General features: G+C 37.7%; 1 protein-coding gene across 3 annotated transcripts; it reads left to right on the top strand.

Annotated features, from left to right (window-relative positions):
* Positions 1 to 484: 484 nt before the first annotated feature.
* Positions 485 to 15,964, top strand: LOC134814614 (alpha-parvin-like). 3 transcript variants are annotated; one of them, XM_063822746.1, is made up of 9 exons: positions 485 to 986; positions 9,096 to 9,170; positions 10,636 to 10,809; positions 11,040 to 11,146; positions 13,263 to 13,412; positions 13,602 to 13,660; positions 14,384 to 14,474; positions 14,732 to 14,902; positions 15,178 to 15,964. In XM_063822746.1, exons 1-9 carry the CDS (start codon positions 524 to 526, stop codon positions 15,328 to 15,330), a joined length of 1,443 nt encoding a protein of 480 aa, XP_063678816.1. In that variant the 5' UTR covers positions 485 to 523; the 3' UTR covers positions 15,331 to 15,964. The 3 variants fall into 3 exon arrangements, with proteins under 3 accessions (XP_063678816.1, XP_063678817.1, XP_063678818.1); XM_063822747.1 differs by lacking the exon at positions 485 to 986 and adding an exon at positions 1,549 to 1,813; XM_063822748.1 differs by lacking the exon at positions 485 to 986 and adding an exon at positions 7,743 to 7,876.
* Positions 15,965 to 20,432: the final 4,468 nt, after the last annotated feature.

Raw genomic sequence — 20,432 nt, 5'->3', positions numbered from 1 at the left:
TTGCTGCTGCAAATAACTTCTACATCTTCAACCTAAGGTGAGTCACTTAAAGTAATATGTATAATATACAATATAATATACAGATTCTTACAAGGTTCTGTTCGGTATCTAGTTACTGATATAGTGGATAATCATATGTGATTATAAGTTACCGAACTGTAGAAATTAATGAAAACAAACCATGAGCTTATATTTTAAATTGTTACCTGAATTTTAAGTTATAAGATAAATTTAATAAGGATTACCGGCTTCGTCTTATTCATTAAGTCAAGGGGGAAAATCAAAAATGTAATCAAATTAGGTCATGATAGCTCAGCAGTTAGCTGATAGTTCATCATGTACTTATTGTAGAATATAGTACGTGCCCCCTTTATCTTCTTTCAAAGCAGCAGACATATGACGCCACTAAATCTGCTCTTGAGTATTTTTTGGAAAGATCATCATAAATTTGTAAAAGGTACAGTGTGAAATGTATCACACTTTCGACTGTATCTTAATCGCTAAGTTTTCTGTTGTTAGAGCTATGAATTGTTGTAGAGTCGATGTTTTAAGTCCTGCCTATGAATCTGATCCAACTAGATTCTACGGGCCAGCAACTCAATTTGTTGGCGCAGAAAAAGTTGTTTTGAAATGTGACAGTGTAACTGGTATTCAGAAAAATTTACCGGATATCTGTGAAGATTACGGTGATATAGTGGGTGATGTGACTGATACTGAAGCTGGAGAAAATACCGTGGAGGACAGTGAGGAGGAAGTTTTACTCACAGCCAGTGCTCACAGAAATGTGACTGAATCAGAAGATGGCTTTCAAGTTTTTGATGGGTCTGCTGAGTGTGCTCCGGTCAGGTCAAATCATCCGGAACAAAGTATGGTGGGAAAAGTTCCCCTCAGGCAGGAATTTGTCGGACCAAGATCTGACAGATCTGAAAAGCAGCAGGATGAGGGCGAATCATATCTCTTTTATAGACATGATATCTACGATAATTGTAAGTTTTTAGTCCGCCGTCTTGACAGTTATATTTATTCAGTATCTGCGGCGAAATATCGTCGATAATATTAGGATAACAGTTTGGTAATGGTTTTGTTGACATACTGATTATTGATTGCCACTGTGTATGTAGTTTGTCGCCACTCTGTCTAGTACTGTAATTTTATTCGCGCATTATTTAGTCCAAGTTTGACCATGCCACGAACAGAGGAAACAAATATCTTTGAATATTAACATTAAGAATTTAAGAGAGGTTGTATAATTATGCCTACGACTCTTAAGTCTAGGTAATTGATAATACCATATAGAGAGTAAGGTAGAATTAAGTTAATGGTAAACTGAATATTGTGCTTCCCTAGGTTTAATTACCCATTAAATTTCCGCCACCAAACACAGGCCACTATCTCTAGCAGCCACCCATACAACTGCAACGGTTTCCTCCGTATCCCAACCTGTCAGAGACTTGTATGTCAGTCACGTGATTCAAACCAGCCAACAAGAGAGCTTGGCTGATGCCACGTGATCACCTTTTATCAGGACACGGTCACTTACAGAGATCTATAATTGTACGCCCTGTTTTTTGTGCTGGATCGAGCTCTGTTGTTTACCCAGTTGTTGTGAAGGATATTTCATAGTATTAGCAATTGTAATACTAGTTTTTGATAAGTTGAGTCATGAATACTCCTACTTCTGGCTCCTCGGCAAGCCTAAATAAGAGGCTTTCTAACGCAAGTCTTTACACACATACCATCATGAAAACCTCGTCAGAAGACTTGGCTGCTAGAGGACCTGCTAAAGATCCCATCCCTAAAATCTTATCTAAACGTGAGTATCCCCCTTAAGATTATGAAAATGTCACTCTAATATAAGGTGAAAGCAAATATCTCAGCTTGAGAATTGTGGCAAATTGTACTTACCTAATTAATCATTCTGAGACTTTACTTCCAGCATTTTTAAGATTCTCGACATTACTTTGATCTACTGAGCGGGTGATGATCCAGAACCTCTCATCAGTTGGTTACTGTAATTTCATCGGGACTGTTAAAAAACGTCTCAGTTGGAGTTAACCACCAAATATCTGGAGATATGTGCAGCAATAGTATATCTAATATAGTTTAAACCTTGTACGCTGCTTCCTTCCGGCTTGAGCCATATATTCAATGTTAGCTGCACTGTACGTACAATGTCTTTCTATACGAACAAGCCATTTGGTGCATGCTATGGCGAATAGAATCTAAGCAGTAGTATGTTCAACATATTAATTCATAAATTAGTTATTAGAAATACAGTTGAACTAATCCGAATCAGACTTCGGGTCTACAGCAGCAGGGTTGCTAATTCGTTCTTTGAAAGTTGAAGGCGTTCAAATTAGGAAAAGTTCGTTATTCAATATTATTATCATATTTTAGTTTAGCTATTCGTGTATTTAACACGAGCTGTAGTGCGGTTTAGGACGCCGAGAAATATTTTATCTGTAAAGAAATTTGTGATTTTCTCACCTGTTTGTAATTAAATTATGTGATATATTGATCAGGCAGCATATCAATGGTTGGCACACACGACTACCTGTCCAAGATCTCCGCTGATTTTGGTCGACCGTTTCGTATAGCTCTAACTGATCCACAATAGACTAACAACACAATACTTTTCTTAATTTTTAATCCTTCGTTCCTAATTTGTAATTGTTGCTTAATTCCAGTCTTTACTCTCTAACTAGTACTTCCGTAGCGAAATTTATGAATGCCAAATAACTTTATGTGTTGGATACCGTACAACCATATGATTGGAAAATATCGCGGGCATTTGGCAAGATGAGGATTGAACAAAGTTGAAATGAAAGTTGAGATGACTGATGGTAATTTCACTTACTTAAATGAGTTCTTGTACCTTAGGGGTGCTGAGGTTTGAACCATACTCCCGAAAGTTACATCATGAATCATGATAGCTGAATACTGTCTATATAATGACAATAAACTAACTTAGCTCAACAATATACATTAAGGAAGCATTTAATATTATTAAATTGAAACGCGATTGTTAAACCAATAAGTCACCTTAGTCATACCAAGTGCTCGCCACTTGTTTTATACTGTCTTTAATTCCCATATAGTCTCATTAAAATTTGCTCTGTTGCATAGAAAAATTTAGGCCGTCGACTGAAATGTAGCCTCCAGTAGATTGCAGAATTTATACAACCCGTGAAGTCAAGGCTGTAATTGTAATGCAGACTATTCGTGCCCGTACTCATTGTGAAACTCATTTCCTCCCAACTCGCGACATCTTCTTTACCTGCATAACTCGCTGCTTTAATACAACCTGCCTATGTTTCATTATTCGCTCTTAATTGCTTGCTTGCAGCTCTTAATTTCTTATCGCTTGCTATTGTAACCAAATCATTTAATTGGTCTCTAGCTATATAATTGGATCATCTGCCGCTGTACCATTATTTTTCTCTGTACCTCATACTTTTCCTTTTCAAGTATGATGTTAAGTGTGTTTGTAAAGAAGAAACAAAGCATTGGCTAAGCTAAAAAAAGAGTTCATACCGTTTGCTTTGTTACCCAATTAAACGGCACGCTTTTGTTAATAGGATGAGCACTGGTTAAATTCAATTAAATTTAGTTTGATCTGGCAAGAGTGGAAAGTAGTTAAATTTAGCCGCTACTCTTTTGTTCATCTCAATTTTGGCAAAGATCAAAAAATGTTGGGCATTTCCCAGCTTTGTTTTGCCTAATATTTCTATAGTTTATATAATACATATTTTAGTTGTTCGTGCTTGTCAAAGAGAGCTTAGAATTTTAAGATCTGTTGGAGGAAATCACCCACCTGAACTACTACCTGTAGAAGATAACACTTTGTCTCGAGTAGTCTCCGTAATCTCACTTTCCCTCTCAAAGCAATTAACTACATTTTGTCTAAAACTGTTGAATTATCTGTATCTGGTCTGAACAGTGGATATGAACAAGACACCATTGTTATTGTGTCTCAGTGGGGATGGAGACGATAAAAGAGGATACCGTCCTCACCTTGGTAAGTGATCAGTTCGGAGCTAGATATCTTTAACTTGGGATCTTTAATATTTTGGATTTTTGAGACGGACACTTGAGTATTTCCACTATGGCGGAAAGAAGACAAAAGGGGTAATAGGTCTTCATCGTTAAGATGTAAAATTAAGAATTTGTGCTTTAGCAAAAATTAGCCATTTAATTGCTTCCACCATACTTTCGATAAATCCAAAAAACGGATGGCAAAAATGATCATGTTTCAAGTCGGTCAAAATCTAAGAATGGATCCCTGAAGAAGCCAGGCGGTCCTCGAGATATAAAACAGGTGATGCTGCTCGTAAGGAGGTGACACACAGCGTACATGCGACCGTCAGCGTACTTCATTCAATATAATACTACTACTACAACTATAATGGACTCTGTAACATTCACGTTTCTCTGTAACAAATTGGCTGGACCATGGAATCGCATGACGCTCACATTACTATGGACAATGCAGCTGAATCGTGCATCGTACCAATGATAAAGTGTTTCCTATTGTACGAATCATGTTACATACTTTTTCGGCTAAACATTGTATTCTATCAATTATTATTACGTTATTTTACGATATTGCACGGTTTCGTCTAAGAAAGTAAGACAAAAGTTATTAAATAACATAATGCGTACAATATGTAATTCCAGGTTTATCATTGGTATGGTCAATGGTGTATTGGTACGGTGTCTGACTAGTATCCATAATCATGTGGCTGTCACGTGATTCCGCAGTTAACCTTCCTTGAAAGTTCCGCTGTACCGTTCACAAATGTAGTTACCCGACTGTAGATTTACAGTTTATCTCAGACTCTGTGGCTGACTAGCTCTGTGGCAGACTAATTGACTAAGTAATATTTCCCCTCATGAAAATACACTATTAAGAAATTGGAGCTCATTACCAATGACTTTTTTCGCATAGCTCAACATGAAAATTATCCAAATAAAGCATTATTAATTGATTCGAAGTTTGCCTATAGTCCGCCGCGTTTTTATCATGTTCGTGTTCAAAAAAGATTTCAATTTGACTCTTGGTTCGGAGAGTATTCCTACCCACGTCGGTCACTTGATGCACATATCTTCTGCCAAATATGGTAAGCTTAATTAGATAGTTACCCTTCTATATGTAACCTGACTTCAAATTCATGTTTCTTCATGTCACTTCGATCTCATCTAGAAATCAATTTTTTCCTTCAAGTTCATCGATAATCTCGAACAGTACAAATAATACAAATTGTTGTCAATATGATAATCTCTGACTCTGTCCCGTAGCTGAAAAAAGTCCGATCTCAGTTGATTTACCAGTTATTTTATAACACCGGTCAGGTGATACTTTCTTTACACCATTCTTCCTGTGAATCGAATGGATAAGAGCACTCCAACCCAGATACGACTTGCCCTAGGTAAATAATTGCAGATCATCAAGAGACTTGAGGATTTGAGGGACAGCTGTCTTACACTAATATACGTGCTCACTGCTCAACACGTACTTCATTTCAAATAATGAACTAGCAGTGATCTGAAAAATTCCTGAAATGCCAACAGTTGCTAACTTTCAGATCAATAGAATTTCATAGATCGTTTCCTCTTGCAGATCTATCCTCTCAGCGATAGTTAGCATTTCTTGGTCATATATAACGAATAATGTAGATCAATTGGGCGGTAGATAAATGGATCAAGGATAGCAATTTGATAACCTTCCCGATCTATTTATCAGCTGGACTTATAGACAAGGTTCCCACTCCAGATCCCCCTCCCGATCCCCCTCCCCAACTATGTCATTCCAGACTCGTGAAGGTGACTGTGCTCAACGAAACGGTTAAAGATGGGTTTAAGGTAGATAAGATTGAACTTTCACCAAACTAAAATGTCTTAAATGTCGCTTGACAACGATTAACAGCAAAACCGAGATCCTTGAAAATAATTTGGAGTGCTTACAGGATTTGTCGACAAAATTTGTTTATAATTTACGCATAATAAACTTAATTCTTCTTCTTGATTCGTCAAGAAAAATTCCTGAAATGCCAACAGTTGCTAACTTTCAGAACAATGGAATTTCATAGATCGTTTCCTCTTGCAGATCTATCATCTCAGTGCTAGTTAGCATTTCTTGGTCATGTTAATTGTTTTGTTGAAAATTGTATATGAGTGCGGACTGCGGAGTGACACATCATCTTATCGAAAAACTATCAGAGCAGACCCTTTTATGAGCCATGGAAATTTGAGAGTCACTTAGAATACCAGTTTTACGATTAACATTCTAATGGCTAATAAAGCGGTTCTCCGCAAACAGAAAACAGGATTACAAAGGAAAAGGATATTCAACTCAGGTAAATTTTCTTAATACTTTAAAATGTTGGCATGCGATAATAATAAGGTGTATTCATGTTATTTTGCCAATAGCTTCCAGTTGAGCCGACCTTCTGGTCACAGTTTGTTTGCAATAAAAGTGCTCTTACTCTCAGTCTAACTTCTCGTTCATATATATCGAATAATGTAGATCAATTGGGCGGTAGATAAATGGATCAAAGATAGCAATTTAATAACCTTCCCCCCCCCCCCTCTCCCCTGGGCCTCCCCAACTGTGTCATTCCAGACTCGTGAAGGTGACTGTGCTCGACGAAACGGTTAAAGATGGGTTTAAGGTAGATAAGATTGAACTTTCACCAAACTAAAATTTCTCAAATCTCGCTTGACAACGATTAACAGCAAAACCGAGGTCCTTGAAGATCTTATCTTATCTTATCTTATGAGGATTCGTTGCGACGCAACAAGGCCATCGAATGAGTCGACCACCTTTTGTTATTTTACTTCGGCATTACCTGCATTACAATGTAAACCAGCACTTTCAAGGAAGAGCTTTACAAGAAGCCGAAGGATCGTTCATAAGGCCAGCGACGGTTAAGGCACTATGCCACACTTTCTTCGCCCGAGGCTTCGCTGTGTTGATCAAGCACAGCTCCTCATTTAACCCTCACACCCGAAGATAATTTGGAGTGCTTACAGCATTTATCGAAAAACATTTGTTTATAATTTACGCATAATAAACTTAATTCTTCTTCTTGATTTGTCGATCAGGCATGAAATGGTTCAGAACTGATATAATAAAGCAACAAAGCTTTGTTCCATTGACGTTTAATTCAAATAGTTCAGAGTAGGCACCGTTTTTTTATTCTAGGTTAGAGTTGCAGCTACAGTTGTAGGGTAGCTATACATCTACTAACTGTACTAGGGTGTGACATCTGTTTTGTTTTACTGTCCGACCACGTCAAAGTTATGTCACTGTATTGCCCTGTGTTATTTCCGTCTACTGTCCGTGTCCAATACGGTTTTTTTTGTGATTTGCCTTTCTTATATGTGTCTTTGTTGCAGCGGATCACTTTTCTAGGCACACCCTTGCCTACTTATTGGATACAGTCAGTAGTTATTATGACAAACAGTACATTACTAGCCGATAGTCATTGTCAAATCTTGTCTTATCCTTGCCGCCCGTCCGCGGATTGTAGTCTGAAATTTTAATTTAACGTACACACACATTCTTGTGACTTAACATTTGTACAATATAATCGTATAAAACTCCCCCAAAACTTGATGACAGGCGTGTAAGTTCGCCTGTTGAGAATCACAACGAAACCGCCAGTCAGAAGACAGTATTTTCGTCACGTGTTTTTGCCCACCCAATGAGCCCTGCGTCAGAGAACGATGTAATTGCTGCGTTGCTTTAGTTAAAACCCTCCTGTAGTTGTTATAGTTTGTGCTGTCCTAGGTGCAAGATAAGCCTCCAATATGACCCTCCTAGCTACTCTTCTCGGCCGACAGAAGGCTGGTGTTGCAAATGCTTGTAAAGAAGGTAAATCCCCTTCTTCACACCTCATCTTATCTTTGTTACCGTAGAATATCCGGATGTTATCATGGATACGTCAACACTCATGATTTGTATCGGAAGTCCAGTTTTTTTTCTCAACCTGGGTATTTAGAACCTGAGTTGGTTCCACTGAACCGTTTACTGTCAGTGTCACACTCACATTTGGTCGCCATATCATATTTTATTGTTTTCTTCTCCGGACGGCTCGTATCGCTGCAGGTAAATTTAAATAATTATCTCATCTCATGAGCCAAAAAAAGAATCCGTCTCATAAACTCTGGACACAGATCTCTCCTCCAAATCACAATTTCCCGTCTCATGCGAGTGGTACAGCATGACGCGGCTAACAGCGGGATAAGTTATTTGCAACCACTTCTACACAATAGTGGATAACTGTTTGACTTGTCTCGGGCACAAAGACTAACTGTTCTAACGACCCGTTGTGACAGTCACGTGACTGTCATTTCCGGACCATTACCAAGCGTGCGCCGTCACTCCGGACCAACCCTACCTCGTCTCTAACTTCCCGTTTACTCCAGCTCAGTCCGTCAATGTTTTACGGTTTTCTCATTTGATAATTGAAGTTAGTTGATCTGTGTTTTTGACGAGCTGGTGATGAACGCGTACAGTGGCCGAGCTTTTACCCTGAAGTCAGTCCTAAAGTTACTACCAAGGAAGCGCTGGTCCATGTCCCGCAAAAGAAAGTGCCCAATTGTGCAAAGTGGTTACCAAGTCTCAGGTTTTCCTAACTCTGAGGATCTTTGTTGGTCTGAAGTGGATTGTCTTGTGTTCTTGTCTGTACAGCGTGAGCGAGTGCGTAGAATGAACTATCTGCTAATGTATTTATTCAACCCCGGCCTCCTTATTTGTCGTTCTCTCTATATTCAGTGGGAGCAGAGTGTACGCTTAGTCGTGCAACTTTATTCTGTAACTGTGCTTCCTCATAAGATATTGGTGTGTGGGAACCAACCCTTAACTCAGCTCTAGTCTGCTAGTATAGTAGTATAGTGGTATAGTATAAGTGCATGGCTAGTTCCGTGTCAATTATATACGATGTGGTGATTTTAGCGACCATGGTCGTAACCCTTATTTGGTAATACTTATTGCTTCCTTGTCAGGTTCCTTTGTCCCATACTAAAGATACTATGTAATATGTATAAATATAGAGTATACTATCTAGATCCAATAAATTAAATCATTTCAGTTGACGAGCTAGAACGAGAAAAAGAAGAAGCCCTCAGACCTCTGACTTCTGGAATTATGGAAACAGGCATGGATGGTGAGTGGATAAACTTATTATAGTCCTAGTTATATCATATACATGTATGTATATTATCAATTATGTATAATATATATGTAGTATGTAATTTAGTGTACAATCGCCTTTTATCCTGATACAATTCTTTAAGATTAGGGAAGTCAGAAATTTAAATATTTAAACTACAAAATTAGACACAAAACTTAGAAAATGTACATTGCAGGAACGAAAATGAATTACAATTTAGGTTAAGTTGCTGTGGTCGCAAATAATAGCACCGGTTACAATGAAACTTGCAATGTGAAGTTGTTAATTATTGTTTGTTAAGTTCGTAAAATTCTGCTAATTTCATCCAATCAAAATAAGTCCACCGAGAGGAATCAATTAGCTTGTGATATTTGCGTACATCAGAAATGTGCCTGCCCAGTGGCATATTTTCAACGTTTTAGTTTGAACTGTATAAAAATCTCACGCTCGTAATTGTCGTTGTTGTCGATCCATATTGTACTGTTGACAGATGGTAGCGCGGAGTGAGCGAGACGTTTCTCCGTCGCACGAGTAATTAATTAGTTAACAAGCAAACCAGTATACCGTATCTCATGTGAACTGAGCACTTCTACACAGTAGTTATCTCTCGCGGCACATCTGTCAGCCTCTCTCTCTGACCTGGTTACTCTCATTAGTTCTTATTAAGATTATCAGTGGTTTTCTTGCTCACTAAGATATAAATATATGTAATAGTTCAGTGCTTTGCGTCCTTATTTCAAAAATTCATAAGTTTATCTTTGTAGAAGCAGTTTTTTAGGGTTATCCGCCATGATTCTAACTAACGAATCCCAACTAAAGAAGATATTAGCTTCTGGTAAGTGGTTGAGACATACGTGTGTAAGATGGTTTGTCAATAAAGTCACCAACTTTACCACATACCACGTGACTTTCACCTGTCAACACAGAAGTTATCTTTGTTAACAGCACAAACTACTAGAACCCATTATATCATTATGTCATTGTTTGACTGGAAACTTCACTATTTTAATCCATCATTGTTCTTCCATTAGCACACACACACACCAATTAGTTCAGCTTATTTGTTAAATGTTCCATATTATTTAACCCTCCCACTCTCTGCCACCCAGTGACCGGGGGGCAGATTATTAGCCGGGAAGCCACTTTTTGGCCGGGGTGCTATTTTGAGCCGGGGATTGGGGCCGGTTTACCCTTACTGTTAATGCCAGGTTAGGAGAAATAATCAATTCAGTAATAAAAATATTGTACAGCTGTTTATGAGTGCTGCATTTGTTTGACTGCCAGTTTACACTCAAACACAACTTAACCTACACTCAACAATTTGAAGAACTGTATATGATAAAATTTTAAAAAGGAAAAGTTAAGGTGAAAATACCGTTCTGGGATTGACCGGGGGCATGAGTTTTGGCCGGCAAATAACCAAATTGCCACCCCACTAAAATAACCCTGATCCTCGCAGAAAGTGGAGATTACAAACGACAAGTATCAAATGAATCTCTGAAGGACCCCCAAGTGCAGGCCCTCTCCCAGCAACTAAAGGAGTGGATTAACGACGTCCTCACTGATGATCACATTGTGGTTAAGAACCTCTGCGAGGATCTGTCCGACGGTCAGGTCCTCTCCGCTCTGATTGGTTAGTGTTAATGGGTTAATTAATCACTTAATTTAATTACAAGTTGAAAGGTTTTGTTCAGCTTATGAGCGGGATTATTGACTTTTCAAGATTTCGTTATTGATTTTAAATTGTATTTCCATAAGTGCTGAAAGATAAACTGCCCCTATTATCTGAATGAAGCATACATTTCGTTTAGCAGTTTAGCGTACATCCAGTATTTATGTCCACTAACCTATACTTGTACTCAGAGAAACTAGCGGGAGCTAAGATAGAGCACAAGGAAGTAGCTCAAAGTATTGCTTCTCAGAAAGCTAAACTAACTGAAGTCCTCAATCAGATCAACTATCATCTCCAGGTATAAATAGTCTTTTAACTTTTTCCACGTGGTTAATGTTCTGAGATTGTACAGGGTGTTCCAAAAAATACCAAGTGATCAGTGTTAGTGACTCAAGAACATTTTGAGAACGTCATTTATTGTCTGTGTCACACAATTTAATTTTACAAACCTTCTAAAAGCTGTTATGTCTACTTATGAAGATGAGATGCAGGGGTGGGAGACAATTTACCTCCGACAATTGACCCCCCGACAATATAATTTAATACAACCCTAACCCTAACCCTCATCCTTGTCCTGACCCTGACCCTGACCCTAACCCTAACCCGATCAATTGACCCTAGTGTAATTACATGGGGAGTCAATTGTCGTACTAAGCCCTAGATTTCGCGACAATTGACCCAAGTGTAATAACATAGGGGGTCAATTGTCGTACTAAACCCTAGATTTCGCGACAATTGACCCAGTATAATTTCATAGGGGGTCAATTGTCGGGGGGTCAATTATCGGGGGGGGGGGGGGGGGGGTCAATTATTGCGGTCCCGAGATGCAGTCGTCGCGTTAATTTCTACACGTCCCGGTATATATACGCGCGTGCCTCTACAGTTTAGTTTCGTTAATTTCTACACGTCCTTGTATATACACGCGCGTGCCTCTACAGTTTAGTTTCGTTAATTTCTACATGTCCTTGTATACCGTATATATATATATATATATACTATTTTCACAACTACAATTAAATACATTTATTGAGGATGACTGTAAAGGTACATTTAACCGACATTTGAAGTCAGATGGTGTTTTACTGATAGTTGTGGCTGACTAATAATATATATATATACGTGCGTGCCTCTACAGTTTAATTTCGTTAATTTCTACACGTCCTTGTATATACACGCGCGTGCCTCTACAGTTTAGTTTCGTTAATTTCTACACGTCCTGGTGTATATACGCGTGTGCCTTTACAATTAAGTTTCGTTAATTTCTACACGTCCTGGTTTATATACGCGCGTGCCTCTACAGCTTAGTTTCGCTAATTTCTATACGAGAAGAAAACGTACGTGCGTGCCTCCATTGTTCAATCCATAACTGTTGGGAACTGTTTGACAACGGGCATTCGATATGATTATAAATATGGTCAGGAAATTACATCTAGTTAGAGCCTCAAAAACTGAATGGGCAAAATGAACATGTTCCTGATGAAATTTTGAAGTTTTAAGTTGTTAAGTTAAATCTGAGGCGAGTTATTAAAACAAAAGTCACCTGGTTACCTTTTTTCTTAGACACCCTGTATCTGAAGCCAAGTTTTGTAGATAGATAAATGTAGGGGGGGGGGGCAACCATATTAAAGTATATCCCCGGGTCAAAATCGGAAAAAATCCTACATTTTAATATACTTTAATATACCTACAATTAGAAGATTTATATTCTTCGTTAAGATTTACATGATGAACTATATTTTCACTCAGATTCGCAAGATAAGCCTGTTTTAGGACTAGTACATGAATTTCCATCCAGATTGGTAAAAAATTGGCTGAGCTATGAGCTTAAAAAAATATGCCCATATTTGGGCAAACGCTTTTGCTCAAATTCGCATTTGCCCAAATTCGATAAAATTTCAATATTTTTTAATGAGACTAACTCTATGTGAAAGATATAACTCAGTGTTTGTTGAATATAGTGGATACTAAGTAAAAAGACCTCCATGAACAAAATTGGGAAAATTGCACATAATATCTCGGTTCGGAATACTAGCCAAAATGGCTTCATTAAAATTGAAATAACTCCATCAGTTTTCAATATTTTTTCAAGAACTTTTTGGAATCGATTAAGAATTGCATTTCAAGCTTACTTTGCGCAACAATTTTTGATGTAGGCCTCCAAGGAGATAGGGATATATTAAAGTATATTGTAGGTATATTAAAGTATATTAAAGTATATCCCCGGGTCAAAATCGGGGAAAATCCTACATTTTAATATACTTTAATATGGTTGCCCCCCCCCCCCCGCCCCCCCCCCCCCCCCCAATGTATTACGGTTATCAACTTGATAATTAGTTAGGTAGAGTGAAGATTTGTTTCTGGCCTATTTATAAAAAGAAACTAACGCGGAGTTCTAGATGAATCCATCATTGCAGGTTGTAGATGACGGAATCAAATGGAATGTGGACAATATCCACAACAAATACCTGATATCTGTGTTACATCTGCTGGTGGCGCTGGCAAGACACTACGGCATTCCAAGGAGACTCCCTAGCTTTGTCAAGATACAAGTTCTACAGATAACAGTAAGTATATTTATAAGGGAGTACTGGAAATAGCGCTTGCAATAGAATGCGTGTAAACTTGATTGAAGTTATGTTCGAAGATTCTCAGCCAAAAAATAAATAAAATTGTGCAGATAAATCGAGATTATTTAAACTTAATATGTCAAAAAAAGGAAATTCTAGCCTCCTTTAATACCTTGTTTCCACCAGAAAGCGACACAACAAACAGAAACAATCTCCGAGCAGATTACTGGTGATGAGGAAAGAGAGTGAGTATTTTATCTCATATCCCTCTACATTATTGTAACTTGTTGATAAGTAGTCCCTACAGCTCATGTAGTGAGGCCCCTCCCCCGAGTCAGGGGCTCTCCTCACAATATGCCTGTTCTCCAGCACTTGTTGATTGAATGCAATTCAAATCTGTCGCAGCACCCTGGCTTCTGTCTTTATTCCTACCTTTAGAACTCGTAGTGGGAGTGATGAAGTGGCGATGATTGCAAGTCCTGGCTTATCTTGACATTCAATACATTGTTGCTACTCAACTTAGTATTACAGTTCATATCTGTTCTACTGAGATATTACTATTTCACTTTTGTGTCTCGACAATTTTCAAGCCCTCTAGTTCGTTGTTATCTTAATAAGTTTGAAATGTCTACTCCGATCTATGCTGTTTGTGAAAAAAAAGATAAGGAGTATGTTTTTCTTTCAATAGTTCTCATGATTTATCGCATGCCAAACAAAAATTTGTGCACTAAACTCCCAACTAGTTATTAAAGAACAAAGTCGGAACAATACCAAATTCTTTTAATATCTAAGCAGTAGTGCACTTTATCTAAACCATAGCTCAATAAAACAGAATTTATACTATTGATTTGATAGATCGTGACATAGTCGCTTCTAGTCTTTAATAGTCTCTGTTAGTCTCTGCTAGTCTCTAATAGTCTATGATAGTCTCTTGTATCTCTGCTAGTCTCTAATAGTCTCTGTTTCAGACATTACAACTTTGCCGCCAGACAGCAGGAACGTGATGTATTCGACACCCTGTTCGACTCTGCTCCCGACAAACTCAATGCTGTTAAGGGGGTAAGTCACTTCTCAGTTTGATATCATAAGAGATGCCATTGAGTTACAGTTTATCAATCTTTATTAGTTTTGTGTACTACAACATACCACGTCGCGTTCGTCTGTGGATCATTTGTGAGTTCTTTTAGCGAAACTCTTGTTATTTGTTTACTTTGAAACAAACTATTCTCCAGACATAAACAAGGAAACAGGTTGTCTAAAAACACTAATCCTTGTTTTGTGTATCTGTCTTCGTTAACTAAACCTATTCTCTTCAGTCCCTGATGGCGTTTGCGAACAAGCAGTTGTCTCAGATAAACAGAGGTTGCAGCAATATCGAGGAGGACTTTGCTAACGGTGTAAACTTGGTGGTCATGATGAGTCTGGCTGAGGGGTACTATGTTCCAATGTACTCTTTCAGCATGGAACCTGAGGCCTATGACCACAAGGTAACTGGTTTAAAACTGCTCCACGCGCTTATCACGTGCTAATAGTGGTGTTTGCTAACTGACGTTTTAAATTGAGTTTCCTTAAAACTTTATTTCTAACTGACACTGAGGCCTTGGCCTTCATCTTAGCTAGTATAGCGGTAACGCTTGAATTCTCCTAAATGGATTTCTTAGACAGGCTGTTAAATATTTGCTGTTTACCGAGATAAATTTCAGATTACTTTAAGGCCTGCGTATTCAGATTTTGAATATCTAATTAACTTATTTTTGTTCAGCTACACAACGTTACGCTCGCCCTGAATTTGATGCAAGAAGCAGGAATCCCTCGACCTAAGTGTACTGCTGAAAGTATCGTCAGCAAGGACCTGAAATCAACCCTCAGGGTGCTTTACGCTATCTACTCCAAGTACAAGCATCTTGTCAAATAGGTCACATCGTCTCTGTTTCGGATAAAATACTCCGACGAAACATCCATCCCCGGTCATCCTGTCATCATTCCGCGTTATCCTATTCCCGAGACTGAAACATGAGGAAGTTCGATACAGTTCTTACTTAACATTTGTTAAAGTTGTTGCAAGCTTTTGAGAGTGTGTTTAGACTTTTTATTTTGAGTGGAATTTAGCTTTTAGTTCAAATGTACAGATATAAAATCCATACGAAAGTTATAATTTTATATATAAATCTTCTTTACGATTTCCTTTGTCAAGTTATGTCAGTGTAACTTGATGACTCGTCTGATGATTTTATATTATGAATAATACTGGTACTGCTAATTACGTTAATTATCAAAAGACCTGAGAGTGCATTGATCCTGACGACTGGACTCTTTGAAATTTTAAAGATCAGATAACGTTGTTCTTCTTTCATCCAAAAATTGTGTTAGAATTTTTCTTTTAAACGCGAGCAGTGAATGATTTATAGCTTTGACTAAAACTTTTATTAAAAATAGATATGAAATATGATTATTTATACGGGAATTTTGCTGAATCTATGAATTTCGGTCAATCAATTCAGAATGTGATTGTGCTCTTCCATTTTATTTTACATTTCATACCATGGTTATTCGTGCTTTTAATTTCTCTCTTAATTTGTGGTGAATATCATGCTCCCTTGGTTCCGAGGTGAGAAGGCCGGATGATGATTAATTGATGATGGTATGAAACCAAATTGAGGTGCTGGAAGTCAAAATCCCGAAGAAAATTGAAAAACCATATTGTCCCATTTTCAGTTTTTAAAACTGAAATTTCCAGGACCGAAATTTAACAGAATTGACTGAATTTGTCGCCCGTAAACAATTAGTCAGTCCACTATATGTGGCATATGACACGATTGAGGTGCTGGAAGTTTGATTTCGCGGGCGGATGAAACCCACAGCAGAACACTCGGGTTTTGCTCAGAAACCAATTAGTCAGTTAATTGATGATGATATGAAACCAAATTGAGGTACTCCAAGTCAAAATCCCGAAGAAAATCGTAAAATCATATTGTCCCATTTTCAGTTTTCGAAGACGAAATTTCCAGGGCAGAAATTTTACAGTTTTGACTGAATTTTTCGCCCGCAACCAATTAGTCAGTCAACTTTAGGTGGCATATGACACGATTGAGGTGCTGGACGTTTGATTTCGCGCGGGCGGAGGAAGCCCACAGCAAAAAACTTAACAAAACGAAAATTTGTATTTTCCAAACTCTGTCCCATTTTCATATTTGACAGATTGGGTAAACTTTTTGCTCAGAAACCAATTATTCAGTTAATTGATGATGATTGGTAACCGGGTAACGTGATCTGACTCCTCTTTTGGCCGGATCAGTTTGGTTCTTCAAAGTCGGCCACCGAAAAAAATGTTAGGACGGCCAGTTAAGTTTAACTTATGACTTAGCAGAGATAAGAAGCCACCAGGGCATGCCAAGAGCGCCTATAAATAAGAATGATCGAGTTGAACACAACAATATTGTAATGCAATGATAACAAGAAATGCAGCCGCTTTTCTTTTGTGGATGGCCGCTCAATTTTTTTTTACTTGATCAGTTCAGCGCCGCAAACCAACAATAATTTAATTCAGAATATATCGCGATCGCGATAAATAACTTTGAGTAGTTAGGAGCGTGGGACAACTGTGCGCGCGAGCACGTATGCACGACACTAGGCGACGGACGCAAGCTAGCTTACACTGCACCAAACAAATTTCATTCGCTATAACTCTTATCCTTGACTCTTTTGTATTATTTGTGCCTTCGGCACTTGGTCTTAAGTCATGGATTGGGGGAAATTATGCTCTATAGGGACATTGACAGCAAACGATCTTAAAGATAAAAGAGTTCTGTTTGATAAATTGTAATGTTCCGCCACTGTCGTACATATATGGAGTTTTTAATGCTATCAATCTGTGAGACCACACGTCGCTAGAGATCACTAGAGAGTCAACATATTAAGTGAAATATCATTATCCGTAGTTCTGTATTTTGTACGTTCTATACTACATCTACTTGTACTGTGTAGTTTAAGTTTAACAGAACTGGACACGTCTTAAGTGGTGAGAGTACTCATGACTACCGGGACTGTATGCTATTAGAATTACATGTATTGCTGTGTATTGCTGTGTATTACATGTATTACATGTATTACATGTATTACTGTATTGCTGTGTATTACATGTATTACATGTATTATTATATTGTTGTGTATTACATTTAATCACAGTAATTGCTGATCGTACAGCTGCACTGTGTATATTTGATGTATAATATTTGATATTCCGTGTAGCTTACATTAATTGACAGTGTATTGGTATATGCCAGTGATTTGGTACAGCTTTGGCTGGTGATACACATTACACACTCTATAATGGCTCGTAGGACACTCTACAACTAGTATAGTGCCTCGGCACAGAGTGGCTTAGGGTTACTGTGAATGAGATAAGCACCTCAGGCCATCCCAACAATTACGGGAGAGACCTGCCCTTGTATTGTATTGTATTGTTGTATTGTTGTATTGGTATATTCCATGGTTACCATGATTACCATGGTAACCATGATGGTTGAAGTGTTTATGTTTGAATATATAGTATCGTTAGTACCTTGTTGTCGGAACCTATCTACAGTAACAACTATCTGTGTGGTCTACTGAGAAACCTATTTTGGTAGATCCATTGGCACTCAACAGCTATGATGACATAATATCTTGCTGTCCTGCATTGTCAAAGTTTTTATGTCGTTAGTACCTATAACGATACAAGGCCTGGTGTTCAAAGAGTGCAGTACCTGATCAGTGATTATGCCTTAAATAGAGGGATGATATCTAAAAAGTAATCAGTACATTTATATGTTACCAGTACCGCATTGGTTCATACACAGTTCATACAGCTGTACGGCAGCAATATTTGTACGATCAGTGACGATTTAAATCAATTTTACTGTTCCAAGTTTATCCTGATATGCACATGATTTGATGATTCATTCATGATTTGTGGTTTATTCTGTTTAAATTTCATTGCTTTGCTCAACTTCAAACGTACTATGCTCGTGACATCTTTTTTAACTTTTGAACTAATATCACAACAAGCATAATTGGGCAACTTATTATACTATACTAAAGTGAACTTTGTGGCACTTTATTTCTATAATATATAAATAGGTTAAGGTTGTCTCTCTCAGTCTCGCAAATCTCAATCATTTTATTCTTTGCTACATGTCCCCTCAACACGTATGTTGAGAAGTTTCTCTATCTCACTACACAGAACACACAGTATTATCACAGCTGTAGTGACTAATGAGAGGTATACACTATACAGCGTGTCGCATGCTGTGAAGTGCATCAACACATGCTACACGTGACAGCTACCACACTATAACACGTGGAAACGCTGGTATAAGTACATTTCTTAATTTGTCTAGGTGGTGTGTTGTAATTTCAGCCGCTTCATCATGGCTCCGTTTCTACATTCATCCCAGCTCTTAATGCTTGTCATAACTCAATTTGGGAGTTGTTACTTATCGTGCCGTCGAACTAATTAATTAATATTTTTGATGGCCGACTTTCCATATATAATAGTTTCACAGTTACATTTGGGGAATTTCTCGCTTCTGCTATTCGCTATAGTTGTTGTATATTATTAAGTCACAATTTGGTTTATTAATTTATCCTTTTTTAATGTTAAAGCATTGAAGTATATAATCTTGTGCATATTATAAGGCAAGGTGCAGCAGCAAGTTACAAAAGCTTGCCTCTAGCTACCTTCCGGTTATACTTATTAGCTTATAAAGTATAAGTATACTTATTATAGGAGGTACGGTCACCACGAGATGGTATTCAATGTTTAATGTTTATTGATCGCAGAGATGCCATGTATAGCGTGTATAGTGCATAATAGTTTTTACGTACGGGTTGTGAATGTTCTCGTGGTCGCAGTTTCGACTTTCGTCTCATTATTTTGAACATTTGTCCCGTGATCCGGAGTAATTACGACAGATTATGCTAATTTAGAAATAAGTGATACCTTACAAGACATTTTTGTGGCGGACCAATGTGCGACGACCGAAATTTTGGCGGTCCGAAAATATGGCGAAATTGAACAAAAACCGTCACATTTCGGACGTCACAGAAAATAAGGGTATTTTTCATCATTTTGTTTTCTGACACAAAGGAAATTCAAAATTTTCTAAAAATCGGTAAAATCATGTTGAAACAAAATGAAACTTATAAATGATTTTTTCATCTTCCTCTAAGGGGTCCGGCTCGAATCTTTCAGTTTCACTTATTGAGTTTGGTATTAAATTGTTTATCTTGACTTAGTCTATAAGACGTTTATGTTAGCACATAAATGTAATTTATTGTAAATTTAAAACGTATAACTTGACATTAAATTCATCATGGAATATTGTGTTTATTTGTCCCACCATCATATCACTAACTTTTCAAGAACAAAATGAATCGATCTAGCCACAATTATTGGAATAAGCTAAAAATAATGCGACGGATTCTATTACGACGACCGAAATTTTGGCGGTCCGAAAATATGGCGAAATTTCGGGAAAACCGTCGCATTTCGTACGTTATAAAAATGTCTTGTAAGGTAATGTACTTCCTACTGTGGTGATACAGATGTGTGTACTTCTTGCCAGTGTAACATGACTCTCCCGACTCGCTCTTAGTTTTGGCATGTTAGTTTGTTGTACATTTGTGTGGTATTACGTTACATTTTAGATACAATCATAAATTATAACTGAGTGATTATTGTGTTGGAGTCATCATGCTGGCAGTATTTTCTCTGTGATATTTAATGCTTCAATTTATTAGTTTTTCTATCTGACATCAGTTTGTGTCCTAGTTTTATTTCTAAAGTCCACCATTTCATTTGCTCGGGTATGTGGCAGGTACGTGGTTGCAGCTCACGTATCTTGATTAGAGGTAATTAGAGGTAATACTTATAGAGGACTGGCCATTTTAATTCACCTCCAAAATGAAATAATATACTTATTTCAAAATGGTTATGTCACCTCCCTATCAATACCATATTGCTAATATAAATCGTTA

This window comes from Bolinopsis microptera, chromosome 5 (assembly GCF_026151205.1).
Source record: "Bolinopsis microptera isolate Bmic1 chromosome 5, MBARI_Bmic_1.0, whole genome shotgun sequence".
NCBI classification, from domain to species: domain Eukaryota; kingdom Metazoa; phylum Ctenophora; class Tentaculata; order Lobata; family Bolinopsidae; genus Bolinopsis; species Bolinopsis microptera.
The sequence above is the reverse complement of the archived record's forward strand: the minus strand, read 5'-3'. Positions and strand labels throughout refer to the sequence as shown.